The sequence below is a fragment of the Ruditapes philippinarum genome, unplaced genomic scaffold (assembly GCF_026571515.1).
Source record: "Ruditapes philippinarum isolate M1 unplaced genomic scaffold, ASM2657151v2 ctg55_1_1_1_1, whole genome shotgun sequence".
NCBI lineage: Eukaryota > Metazoa > Mollusca > Bivalvia > Venerida > Veneridae > Ruditapes > Ruditapes philippinarum.
The window spans coordinates 218680-232905 of NW_026859363.1; the positions used below are offsets into that span (position 1 = coordinate 218680).

Genomic DNA, 14226 nt, shown 5'->3' on the forward strand with positions numbered 1-14226 from the left:
TGTTTTTTTTGTTGTTTTTTTAATCAAGTTAAATCAAGTTGTAGGTATGTAAAAGAAATCTCTGTTTCACAAACATAAAACCAATTTAATGTTAACAGTAAAACACAAAATAATCTACAAGGAAATTGTGAATAAAGTTTCTTCATACCTATGCCTGTAATAATCCTAGAAACCATTAAATGAGTATAATGTACAACTATTTATCATTATCATTTAATTCATCGAATTTTTGATCACAGCTAATATAAAATAAACGATAGAGGTAATTGAATAACTCATTAATGATATGTGTTTTTGTTAAAGGAGACGTATGCTATTTTTTTTCCTTTGATAAACAGCATGATGACAACGTAAATCATCGTTATCTCCTAGCACAGCTTCAATCATTAAATAAGCTAATGAAATTTCCGCCTATTCTATATTGTATTTTTTACGATTGATTCGGCTGTATCTCGCTGAATAAAAGTATTGCTGTATCAACTGTAGCAAATCATATAGTGCCATCTCTTGGTGTATTGGAAATCTCGCGGTTTTCATTTAGTGTTTGTTCAGTTATTGTTAACGGTGATGACAGTCAAGCAAAATCATTAGTAGTCCACAGGACGGCCAACGTTGAACATTCATTTCAAAGAATGTTATATTCTACTATTGAATAGTACCGTAAAATATCCGGATTAACAAAATATCGTATAATGGTAAGATAATAACCATGTATATAGATATAATTATTTGATTAAGGAAATGTGGATTTTCATCGTGTGCAATAACTTTGTAAGGTATATTAATTAATTGTTGTTGTTTTTTATTTGAACACGCAAAGTTAACATATATATTGTACATGAATTGAGAGTAGTAAAAATAAAAAATACTAGGTGTTTAAGATTGGATGTTATGATCAAATTTACAATTTGCAATCGTTAAACAAATTGATAAAATGCCGTCTTTAGATGTGTTACATAAAATGATGCTGTTAAATGTAAACTGTAATTAGACGAATTTAATATTCATGTCTACTACATCAAGCATAACACTGTTTTTGGTTTTGTTTAAAAAAATATATTATGTCTTTACAAATCTGAAGAAAAAAATCAGTATTACAAACATACCATTGTTTCTAGTATCGTTTATTATGACTGCATCTATACTAACTTAATATAACAAACTTTGATTCATTTTATGAAAAGGATACTTGAATTGATATTTAAAAAAAAAACAATCATGATAATTTAATTTTGCATTTCTCTTTCTCTTTAAAACTGAATTCTTAAATATTTTCATTAATAATGAATTATCAATTAAAACTGAGTATATATTCATCAACAATCCATAGTTTGTATTCGATAGTATTTGTAGCATTTTATCCTAATAAATTTTGTTTGAATGAATGAATTTTAGTTTCATAAATTCATACTAACCACTTACATATTTTTTGCCATTTGCGAATAAATGTGTTTTGGTTCATTCACAATATGAGCACAGATATTCGCTGATACATTATATAGACTAAGTCATGGATAAGTGTAGTCGTTCTTCTAGTATGTAATCAAAGTATGTAGTCATTGCTATTTAAAACATAAATTAGTTTAGTTAATTAGCATCACGGAACGTTCCATTGGAATTGAGACATATTTTGTTTCAAAACAATTACCAGTTATTAAAGAAAAGAAAGATACAATAGTTCCAATTTAAATGAGACTTTGATTCATAGTTTAGTTTATTACTTATTTATTTAAGTTCGTTTGTGTGAGAAGTTATAAGCTATTATCTGTTCGTGGCATCAACCAGTACAGTTTCTCGCTCAAGGGAAACAACGGCTAGATTACTAGTTAAATGCGTTAACCACTCAGGCATTTTATTTCTCGGGCGAAGCGACTTTTTTTGTGTATTTTTAGTTGATCTTGGATATATAATTGTCATTTGTATTTCACTAGGTCAGCTGCTGAGAAACTGATAATATCTGATAGCTATCCTAGATAGCCGGTTAGGAAGACCGACCAATTATGTGTGAAAATCGTATGAAAACCCACGAAACAAACAAGCATTGTATTGTTTTTCCCTCAACGGTATCCAAAGTCATGCTTAGCCTATATAAATGATAAAATCGCAAACGAATTATATAAATAACATATTTTTAACGCAATATTTTAGTGTAACGATATTTTGCCTGTTTATCAATTATAGTAATAGTAATATTAAGTTATCGTTAAATGCTATTTCCTTCACCTACTTCTAAAATATCAAGTGTGAGCAAACTGCACAATCTGATTTTCAGTTCATAATATAAATTATTGTTGTCGTTATATTCTGCCTTAAAAATAGCAGACTTACTCGAATGTTAGCAAACTGCTTTTAAATTACAACTCTACCTTTTATAAAAGAAATGTTGTATCTATTTTTTATAACATGAAAGGTACCGTACCTCTCGTAGATTTCCTGACCTAACAGTAATGGAAATAATGTTTTAGAGATTTATGAACCATTTTATATACATATATATATTTATGTATTGTCCAAGATCAGCGTTGAAATCACAGGATTGGTCGAACTCGTTAGGGAACAAAGGGAAAACAACACATGATTTGAATGAAAATCGGGCATTTATTAAAATGCCATAAACTAGCATTATTTATGCTAAATACACAATAAGATTTCATGACATAGTATAATAAAAGATCCCCGAAAGGAGCTAACTGGGAGGGCAAAAACCGCCCTTACAAAGAATCAATATGTAATAATATAAGACCTGATGAAAACAAAAGAGACTAGATCAATAAGTAAAAAAGCGTGCATCATATTTACATGGACCCTGATCTTGGTAACCTTTGAAAGAGGTGGTGGAGTTGGAGGAGGTGGTTTTATTTTTTCTTTTAGAAAATTAGCAACTAAACGATGTACGCCAAAATGAACAAAGATATGGCTTATCTGCCTATCTATTGGCTTAGAAATATCACATGATAAAATGTTAACATCTGATTGGGTAATAGCATAATTTATGCAATTAGCTAAAGTCTGATTAACATCGTTAAGTTCCAGACGTCACAAATAGGGTCCAATGACATAAAATCTTTTGTGTGGGCAAAACATATTATTTATGTATTGTCCAAGATCAAAGTTGAAAGCACAGGATAGGTCGAACTCGTTAGGGAACAGCGGGAAAACAACACATGATTTGAATGAAAATAGGGCATTTATTCAAATGCCATAAACTAGCATTATTTATACTAAATACACAAATAGATTTAAAAACATATTTTAATAAAAGATTCCCGAAAGGAACTAACTGGGAGGCAAAAACCGCAAAAAGGGATAACCCGCCGCCCAGGTACGCCAAAATGAACAAAGATATGGCTTATCTGCCTATCTATTGGCTTAGAAACATCACATGATAAAATGTTATCATCTGATTGGGTAATAGCATAATTTATGCATTTAGCTAAAGTCTGATTAACATCGATAAGTTCCGGACGTCACAAATAGGGTCCAATGACATAAAATCTTTTATGTAGGCATAAAATATTATATATGTCTGCATCAGTGGCGTAAGTGTAATTTTCACCCTATTTTTTACAGAATAACATGTATCCGACTGATTGTGAAAAATTACCGAAAGATTAAATAGCATTCAAACACTTCTAATTCTAAAATTGAACACAAAATATTATTATAATTCACTTCTATTAGCTATTGCACATACATTGTATGTCTGTTTTATGTGGTCTGGTAAATTCCAAATATTTTTTTCCCTTTGGAACTCAGCTTTTGAGGCCCTGGAAACGAGTATAATGGAAAAGCATTTTTAAAGAATTGCAATCGATTTTTTATTTTTTCCCACATTAAACGTTTTATTTGAACACTAAATTTTGATCAAGTGTCGTATTTCTCTTTTCTCTCTAACAACATTCAAATTGTCTGTTTTGTATAAAAAAAATTGTTGACTTCAGGGAAATAATTGAAAACAAACATTGTTATTTGTTTAATTAAAAACAACATATTGCATAACATATAAATCATTCAACTTTTAATGATTCAGGTATCGATTTACATTTTATTAACATAAAACGTGACAACGAATATTGTCCATTGTTTGTTGGCATTCTGGTGTTCTTTTACATTCTAGGAAGACTGAGTTATTTCACACTGTCTAACTGTATAGGCAATTGAACTTTGTTGTACAATTAATTAATTGACAGAAACACAAAAGGAAAAACTCAACTTCTGATAATAACATTTTCTGCCAATATCACATTTTTGTTTACAAAACTTATTAGTTACAAAATGGTAATTTATTGCTGTACAAGTGTCGTAAACATGGATTCATTTTGTGCTTTAATTCAGGGTTAATGCGGGTCACTTCTTACATCCACTTTATGATTTGCCACTTCTGTTTAATCATGACTATTTTTCTGCTAATTGAAATCTTGTTAACAGTTGAAAATTAAAGCATAATAATAATTTTCGCCACGATAAAGCGAAAACAAAAGTAGCGGGTAAAGAGCGACAGGATGATTTAAAATTTCATTGTAGTCTTATGTATTTTATAAAGTTACATGGAAAACAAAGATAAAAATATTTTCGGTCTTAATATTATGTCAACATTTATTGTGTTCAGAAACATATCTTTATCTTTCTGTACTCGTGGATTATAATTGTAGCGAGATATTTATAGTTAGAACACGTTTGATTCAGATTTGACGTAAAGTTACCATTTTATACAAGGCATGTAATTTCAAGAAGCATATTTTCTCTTGAAATGATAATTATACTAAGAATGAAATTAAATTTCTAACATAATTTACACTTTCCTTACAGGCATAGCAATAAAATAATATGACACTTTTTCGAATTTTGACATCATTTAATATGTTCAAAATTAAGGTAACTATACAAAAATCAAAATTAAGCCATCGCTAGGAAAAATATCTGGAAATATTTATAAGCTTAAGGCGTATCAAGTAAACGATTTCATCCATGATAATTGAATTTATATTAAAATTTCATAGTACAATGTATAACATACATTTTATATCGGGAAATAATCGACATTTAATATTAAATAAATTTAAACACCTAAACAGTTTCTAACTTTATTGTACGGGAGCATGAGTTCATTATATTGTAAGTATAATTACTAAATTCAACAAAAAATTGAAATCTACGAATCCTTTACAAAAAAAAAAAAAAAAAAAAAAAAAAAAAAAATTTTTGTTATTTTATAAACGTCAATTTTTTCTGAAGAAGACTAAACGTCGAAAGCTTAAGAAAAGCGTTTGTTTTTATTGAACTGATTATAAATCATTCACAAACGCATTATTTCAATATAAAACAAACATTTAGAAAACAAAACGTAGTATTTGATTTATGTATATATATGAGATTATTGGTTCGAATGCTACATTTCTAGTTTTATATAGACGCGCAGACATAATAAAAATCCGAAGTCAATTTGAAGAGCACATTATCACTAAATGCACCAGACCTTTGTGACAAATTATGCCTATAAAGCAATCAAAAACATTCCAAGATTGCAAAATGATTGTGTGTGAATTGTTATTGATGTCATTTGTGATATAAATGAAGATCAAGATAAAGTCAAATAATTGTTACGAACCACCAGTTAGAATATAAAACAGTGGTCTGTTCCAGTGATGCTAGCACAATTGCTGTAACTCCTGATATACTTACATGTATTTAATGCTCCTAGACAATATAGCATTTCTTGCGGGATTGGATTATTTGTAAACAGCTGGCTCGACGACTACATTAAGAATTTATTTATAGAAATATGATGTAAATTGTATCGGTAAATTGACTACTGTACTGTTGTTTTTTTTTTTTTGTTTTTTTTTTCTATCATTGAATATTATAGGATTTCAAGACATATTTATATATATGATAATTCTTGTTATAAAAATGTTACAGCTGAATAAAATACTTGACTTCTTTTGTTATATAATTATTTATGAGTAACCTGATTTTAATGTAACTTATACAGAAATATTAATAATGTCGATGTGTACATGTATTTAAAGGCAACCATGTTTCCGTTCAATATGTAATGGAAACTTTTAACGCTATCAGTCGTACTGCTATCAATCGAAACAGAGTAAACAATTTTTTAACTAACGTCTGAATAATTAATGCAGACATCATGTGTTTGCTCTTAGATCGTGGCAACTTAAACTTAACTGAACATAAAAAGAATCGTAAACAAAATATTTTGGTGATTATAATAGATTTATTTATTCGATTATTGCGTAAACAATGAAATCCTACGAGCGACGGGATTAACAATATACAGTTGTACATTTATGTGATTGACCTGAAGTCTACAGATAGAGGCTACTTCAGAGCGCACGAACTTTTGCCAAGTACATGACAATTTCTTTGATTGATACGTTGTCTATAGTTGTAATTAGTTAGGGGTAGAAACACAATATCGATAAATGACTACCTTACAAAGACTTAATGCTAGGACAACCAAACGTTAATTAACTGTGTAATAAACTATATTCGGTTAAAATATCAATTTTCCTATTCTTATGGGAAATTGGAAAACTTGAGATTTTATGTAATAGTTTCGATGCAACTTAAAAAAAGAAATGTGTATTGTTCTTATTGTATGAGTTTAAAAACAAATGTTGAATTACAACAATGCTGGACAAAATTGTATATTCAACCAATAAAATTATCCAAAATAACATGGACATCTTGAATTTAAATAGTGTAACTTAGTATAAGATTCATAAATAATGACTTATTAATAAGAAGATGTCGGCGATACTTATTTCATAAATTGACATATCAAATTGACAGTAAACAATTATCATGATATTAAACAACAAAACCATAAAAATGATATGATCAAAAGATCACATGGTCAATAGGATTCATGATTAGAAAGCTTATTTAATTAGTTTAAGGAGTAAATAACGGAATTACCTAAATCAAACAATTGACAATTTTCCAAAAATAATGTAAACCAGATCAAATGGGAAAAGTGGCGTTCAATGAACGCAAGTTACAGTCAACTTTAAATAATTTACCAACGCATCAAAGGAAAACTAATAAATATATTATTTCAATATCATTTCAGCTACAAATGGCCGAACCGTTACATATTCTACAGGATGGAAGAAGCATTAACAATGCGACGTCATATAATGACAGCTGTACGGATGGAACATGTGCGCCATCATACGACCAATCCTTTGCTACGATGGTCAAAGTAGAGACTATATGCCTACCAGTAATATGTGTGTTAGGCCTTATTGGCAATAGCCTGTCAACGATAACCTTCCTCAGGAAACCACTTCGAGATGCGCCATGTTCCCTTTACCTAGCAACGCGTGGAATAAGTGACAATGGCTTTCTCCTTAGTCTGTTTCTTGTTTGGGTTTCAAGCACGTTCAACTTAAAACTCAGTCAAGTCAAAGGAGTATGTCAGTTAACAATCTTTATGACATATGTGTGTGGATGTGTGTCGGTATGGTTATGTGTATTCATTACTACAGAAAATTTCTTGCTTATACACAATCCTTACGTTGCCCGACGAGTGTGTTGCAATCAAGTTGCAAGAATATGTATTATAGTTGTGCTTCTGTTGGCATTTGGTGTTTATAACATTTCACTGTGGATAATCAACGAAGACTGCTCCCACAATCCGAGTTTCTCATTACTGACGCAAGTCCTTGTATATTCAGATACTTTGTTGACATTAGTTATACCTACCGTTATAATATTTGTGTTGCTGTCTATGATAGCTTACAAAATGATGAAAATAATACATGTACGTAGGTTACATGACACTGTTTTAGAGAGACTTACCCAAGAGAAGCAAAGGCCAAAGAAAATACTTCCGATAGCAAAAGTAACGAAGATGTTGTTTGTTGTTTCTGTTACATTCTTTGCATTGAATGTACCTAGTCACGTGATGAGACTAATGTTGCTTATCGGATCGTTTACGAAGGGAGCAAGGACAGCTCCCGTTGTACAAGCAACGATTCAGGTTTCATTTCAGTTGATATACTATATGAGTTTCTCTGTTAATATTTGTGTGTATGCTCTGTTTGGCTCAAACTTTAGAAAATTGTTTATAAAAACATTTTGTAGACACAAGAATAGGAGCAGGTCAAGATTTATACAAACTGAGGCAATAAATCTTGTCCGCCGTCGGAGTCATACTATCAACATATGCCTTGCTGAAAAAAGCAACGGTGCTTTCGTAACAATATCCCAAGACGAAAAACCATTTGATAGCTGAATCCTCTTTGTTATTATATAAAACTATATAAACAATTGTTATTAAATAAAGCATTTTATATTGTTGTTCATTTAAAGATCTTTGTATCACCCAAGAACGGGATATATAACCCGAGCACGATAAACAGAACATCCATCGGCTTTAGAAATGCAATCACAGTTCATTATCAGATTAGCTCAGGTAAAAATAGGTAAACTGCTAGTTAAACCAAAGCATCACCGGCATTTTATTTTTAAACATAATTTCTTCACTTGACTCTATATTGCAGTAAGTAGGACCTCTATTAAATATGAAAATGGATTCAGCAGCTAGGTTTAAAAACTGGTTGAAACTGTTTTCATCCAGTTAAAATTATCTATTTTAAAGCATATTGTATAGTTTCACTACGTTTAACTTTGACACCGAAAATTTACTTTAAAATAGTGTCTCTAAAAACAATCAAATGTGAAATGTTCCTCCTAAAGTTATTCGAAAATAAAGAGAGAGAAATCAGCTGATGCATGATCATTTATTTTCTTATTTTTTAAAACAATCAAACCATTATAGCGACATTTCATTAATAAATTGGGTTTCATATCGACTCCAGATCTTATTTTGGTGTCTAGGCAACCAAAATGAGTTTAATGAGCATTCAAATGTGCAACCTCATTGTGGCGAATTCGGGAGTACAATTTCTGTTTGCATGAGAAACTCCGCCTTCAGATCATCCGTACATCAATATTAAATCAACAAACATGACTATAAGTAGCAGTCCTAAATTAACGGTATATTTCCGCATTGTTACGGATATTTTCATACAAATTCAATCTTTTTTATGAGATGATTATTTTTTCTGAACCACAGGCCTAGTGCACCGTGAAGCTTAAACGGTAAAAATGTGTTTGCACAAGAAAATCTTATATTTGCTGTGTTCCGGATAGCAACTATAACTCCGTGACGTAGCACATACACGAGCTGATTATAGTCTTCATTTGCATGTTAAAATTCGTATACGAACTTTAGTGTTACCGTGGGGTTTTCCATTTAAAATCCTAATTTATGAACAATATTTGATGAGATTTACAACGATACTGTTAAAAAGGTTAATGAAACTGTAGAATGCTTGGTTTTTGGGCTGACGGCAAAAATATTTTAACATATTTATTTAATGTAACTTTAATTAATATTTTGCAAATCATCAGCCACTTAGAAAAAATAAGAGAATCGCGTTACAGACAAACACAGAGTTGTGTTTTTTAAATAACTTCTTTAAATCACTTAATTCATTTTTGTAATTGTAAGCTTATTATTATTTTTCAATCAATATATAACTTTGCTATTCTTACTTGATAATCATTTTGTAGTTATTGTATTAATAGGTGTTTTTTCCACATTTATATTCAACATTTTTTTTAGGCCCAATCTGGGTAACCCCGTTTATTTACCCCGTAATAGGTATGAGGTGGTCGGGGTCATCCCCCATCATACCTTACATTGTTAATATACAATATACTTGTTGCAAAATAATTATATTCATGTAAATATTGTCAAATACATCTACAGTATATACTTTGCATATAAATATAAACAACATACATACAATAGACCCAGCTATTTTCCAAAAATATTAACCAATAAAGAATACTACTTATTAACAATCAAACAATATGTTACGAGGTAAAGTTTTGTTTCACATATTAAGTGTAGTTTTATCAATTAAGGATCTAATAATTGACCATTTATTACTTTCATCATCTGTCAAATGTGTATTTCTATAGATATACCATGCTAGTTTCAAACTATTTTTAAAACCAATACATGTAAGTAAAAAGTTTTTTCTCTTAGACAAATAAATATATCTTTTCAATTCTAGAAACAATATGTCATATTTAAAATCTTTAGTTTCTGTACCTAATATGAATGATTTACAACAAAGAACATCATCAATATTATGTTAAGTTTTCTCTAAGGTATTGAAATAGGCTTTGAATTTTCTGACATTCCCAAAATAAATGTAAAAGTGTTTATTCACAGTATTTACAAAAAGTACACATTTTATTGTCAACAATTTTCATTTTAAACAAAAGTGAGTTTGTAGCTAAAGTTCTATGAATAATTCTTGTTTGGAACCACTAAATATATGAATCTTTAGAACATTTAAAAACATAACTAATAATATATATTAACTGCCAGTTAATTTTATTATCCTTTCAACATGTGTTCCACCTCTCTTGACTTGTAGGTATGCCTGAATTTTTAGCTATAATTTCATAAACATATTTCTTATTGTTATTCATAGTTAAAATAGGTTTAACATAACAATTTATTATAGGATATTGAACATTTAGCAAATTGTTACTAATAAAAATATGTAACTTTTGCATGTACATTTTTATTGCCTGTTTTAAACTATGATACTGTAAAAAGTTAACAGGTTTACCTGTGACCTGTTCTAAATATGTCAAATCTACAAAGATAACCTGTTCATTTATAATATCTTTTATAAATCTGATTCCTCTATTATATACTGTCTGAATGTAAATATATCTGTTTCCTGCTAAAAAGTTGTGATTGTAAAAAAGTGGCTTTTATATAAAACATATTAAGTCATTATTATCTTGATATTATGACCGTTCATTATGACCCTCTTTTAACTGCTATTGATTGATACATGTAATATGTTACTAAGATAAACAAAATAGATGGATTGTGCAATATAGAATTAAATTAAGATAAAAACAGTCAATGGATTGTGCTATATAAGTTTAATCAAACAATAAATTGCTGAAAATTCAGAATGCACAACAGTAAAACACTTTTATAATTTATTGTATTATGAATAAAACAAAAATGGACTTAGGGCGTGAGGGATGTTGCACTTTTCATTATCCCTCATGTACAGACTCAATCAAACCGAGTCTGCAATTTTTCATATAATTTTGTTGTGATTATTGCTTCCGTGGGACCACTTGGTTTCCAGAATTTTTTATTTCACAACAGCAGGTGTCAAGTGCTGTGTAGCAGCTGTAAAAAGTTGTTTCGTACTTCAATACAGTGTTTTTTGGTCCTTCGGGATCATTGATGCCAGCACTTCTAAGTGTTGAGAATTGAGTACCGCTCAAGCTGGTACTAGGGATGTTGCACTTATTTATAACCCCTCATGTACAGACTATATCAAACCTAGTCTGCAATCCTCATGTAATTTTGCTGAGATTAATGCTTACTTTGTTTCCAGATTTTAAGAGAAAAAAGGAGGAAAAACGGAGACAAGGAATTTAGGCCAACCAGTACCCGAACAATACATCCGCATTCCGGATCCAAACACCACGCATTGCAAAATTACTAGGGGAAGAATTAAAGTTAAAATTAAAATTGAAATTTAAAGAAAATGTTTTTAAAAAATGAAAAAGATATTATGATATTCCTCTGTGAAATCCGTTATTTATACTTCGACTTTGTTAGTATTGATCGGGTGAGAGATGACCGAATTTTGTTCTTCACAACAGCAGGTGTCAAGTGCCGTGTGGCAGCCGTAAAAAGTTTTCCGTACTTCACTTCAGTGTTGTTATATTGTCTGGTCCTTCGGGATCATTGATGCCAACACTATAAAGTGTTGAGAATTGAGTACCGCTCAAGCCGGTGCTAGGGGGCGTGAGGGATGTTGCACTTTTACATTATCCCTCATGTACAGACTCAATAAAACCGAGTCTGCAATTCTTATGTTATTTTGTTGTGATTAATGCTTCCGAGGGATCACTTTGTTTTCAGAATCTTGTAATTTTGAACGTAGACAACGACGAGGAAAAAGTGTTTAAAAGCATTTGTAATTATATAAAATAGCAATTTTCATTATACCATTGAAGCAAAACATTGTTTAAATAATGTTCATATAACAAACCGCTAACTCCATAGTGGCACTTACTTTAGAATTTATGAATTTAAAAAAACAACATATTAACACCTGATATTTGTTTATAGTAAGAATATATTTTAATTCATTGTCTTAACACTTAAGAATCAATCACATTTTAATGATTTCTAACACAATAAAATAAAGATTAGCTTGTTAAATTGATGATTATACTTATTATTTCTACGTTCTTTAGATTTTAATCTTACTCAAGCATATCAGTTATGATAACATCATTTGCTTGAACTAGAACATCAACTCGACTGTAATTCTTTCAACTTAAATGTTTTATATTTAGAATAAACCATTAGAGACCTTCCTGATAATATGAATTCTTTCAAAAGGTTAGATATAGTTCAGATTATTATGCTTTCAATTTTACTCTGTCATTTACGCACGTGTACACGTGTCAAAAGTATAGCATTTAGAATGGTTTAGGTAACATTTACAACACCTCAATGTTTTCATCTGCGTAACATTACTAATAAATAAATTGTCAAAAATTATTTACTATATAATTCAAAGAAAACCCACCTTCCGATATTTTGTAAAATTTGCTATCTTCTATTTAGTTTTGTTTTAAGTAATGAATCATCAAATATCAAAGATAAATAAATAAATAAATAAATATATAAATAATAATAATATTATCATAAATAAATAATAACAATAATAACAGTATTAACAATTATATGACTAATAAATATCAATTTATTTATTTAACAAAGCTCTCGTAACAAATTAGTTCTTATGTATATGTTTAAAATATAAAGAAGCAAGTCAATTTTAAACAAGCTTTCAACCTTTAAATTCGAACACCACACAGTCGTATATTTATTCCAGCAACAGTTTCATAGTAGCATATATTGCGTGTTTTTTTTCTTTGTCAAAAAGAAAAATGCATGTTTTTTTTTCAAAATCATCTTTAATAAATGAGAAGGTTTGTCACAAACAGATTTGTCACAGAAGGAACGGTTCACATATTTATTTGTTTATTTCATTACGTTTAACGAGCACGGGAATGCCGGTAAGATTAATTATTTTCTTATAATTACATCCATTAGCAATGATTAAATGTTTGAACATCTGCGTCTACTTATTATATGCTTTGAACAAGTTTACTTTTGAAGACAATATAACCAAATTAGCCATTTGATAAGGTTACTGCATATATTTAATGTTTAAGAAATACATTTTTATTCGAAATTCTGTTCAATCTTAAAATTTCATGACTTTATGATTCATGCTTAATCTACAAAACACCTCAAGCTTTATGTTTAAATGAATATAATGTTGCATAATTTTGCATTGCAAAATAACGGAAGCATAAGGTTCGTTCTGTTCTGCATTGGTGCATTTTTGGATGACAAGCTTTTAGCCACTTTATTTCAATTCTAATTTTCCAGAATAACATCAAGTCTGGATATTCTGTCTAACATGAATGCATTATAGGTACAACATTGTAATACTTCATGATTTTTAAATGCCTTTTTATAAATCTTAATTAACTTTGGTTCCAAAATATTTTTTTTTTGTTGTGTAAGGTTTTCTTCTTTACAATTACAGTGTGCCAATGTGCGATTTAATAATCAGTGTTGATTAAAATGGGAAACATAAAAAAGCAAACATTATATCGAAATAGTCATTTTTATTTTCTTTCTGCTACATACTCATCATTCCACTTTGCTATACAAATATAAGCATACTGCGTGCAAAAAGAAAATGAATATAGATTGAAGTCAGTTAATGCATCCCAATTCAAAGACATCCGTCGCTATGGGTTAATGGAAAGCCATTAAATGTATCATCACGTCTGCAATACCAAATTTACGTCCTGATAAATGAATCTGAATTAGTTTCTTTCATTTTAGGTCTGGACAGAATGAAGTCTGTCTATGGGAGAGAGAACAATATGTTATGAGAAGTAGCAATTTACAGTTGACATTTATGTGACTAGATTTTTCTGTCTATTGCGACGTTCTTATCCTAGTAAGCCGGTTACTGTGATAATGGTATATTTCCCCTTATTATTGGAAACGATAAATTTTTGTCAATTCAGAATGAAAACAAAAACTTT

General features: G+C 29.7%; 1 protein-coding gene across 1 annotated transcript; it reads left to right on the forward strand.

Moving 5' to 3' along the window:
- The first annotated feature begins 441 nt into the window (after positions 1-441).
- LOC132756244 (somatostatin receptor type 4-like) lies at positions 442-8316 on the forward strand. Its single transcript, XM_060747263.1, has 2 exons — positions 442-695; positions 7094-8316. Exons 1-2 carry the CDS (start codon positions 693-695, stop codon positions 8258-8260), a joined length of 1170 nt encoding a protein of 389 aa, XP_060603246.1. The 5' UTR covers positions 442-692; the 3' UTR covers positions 8261-8316.
- Positions 8317-14226: the final 5910 nt, after the last annotated feature.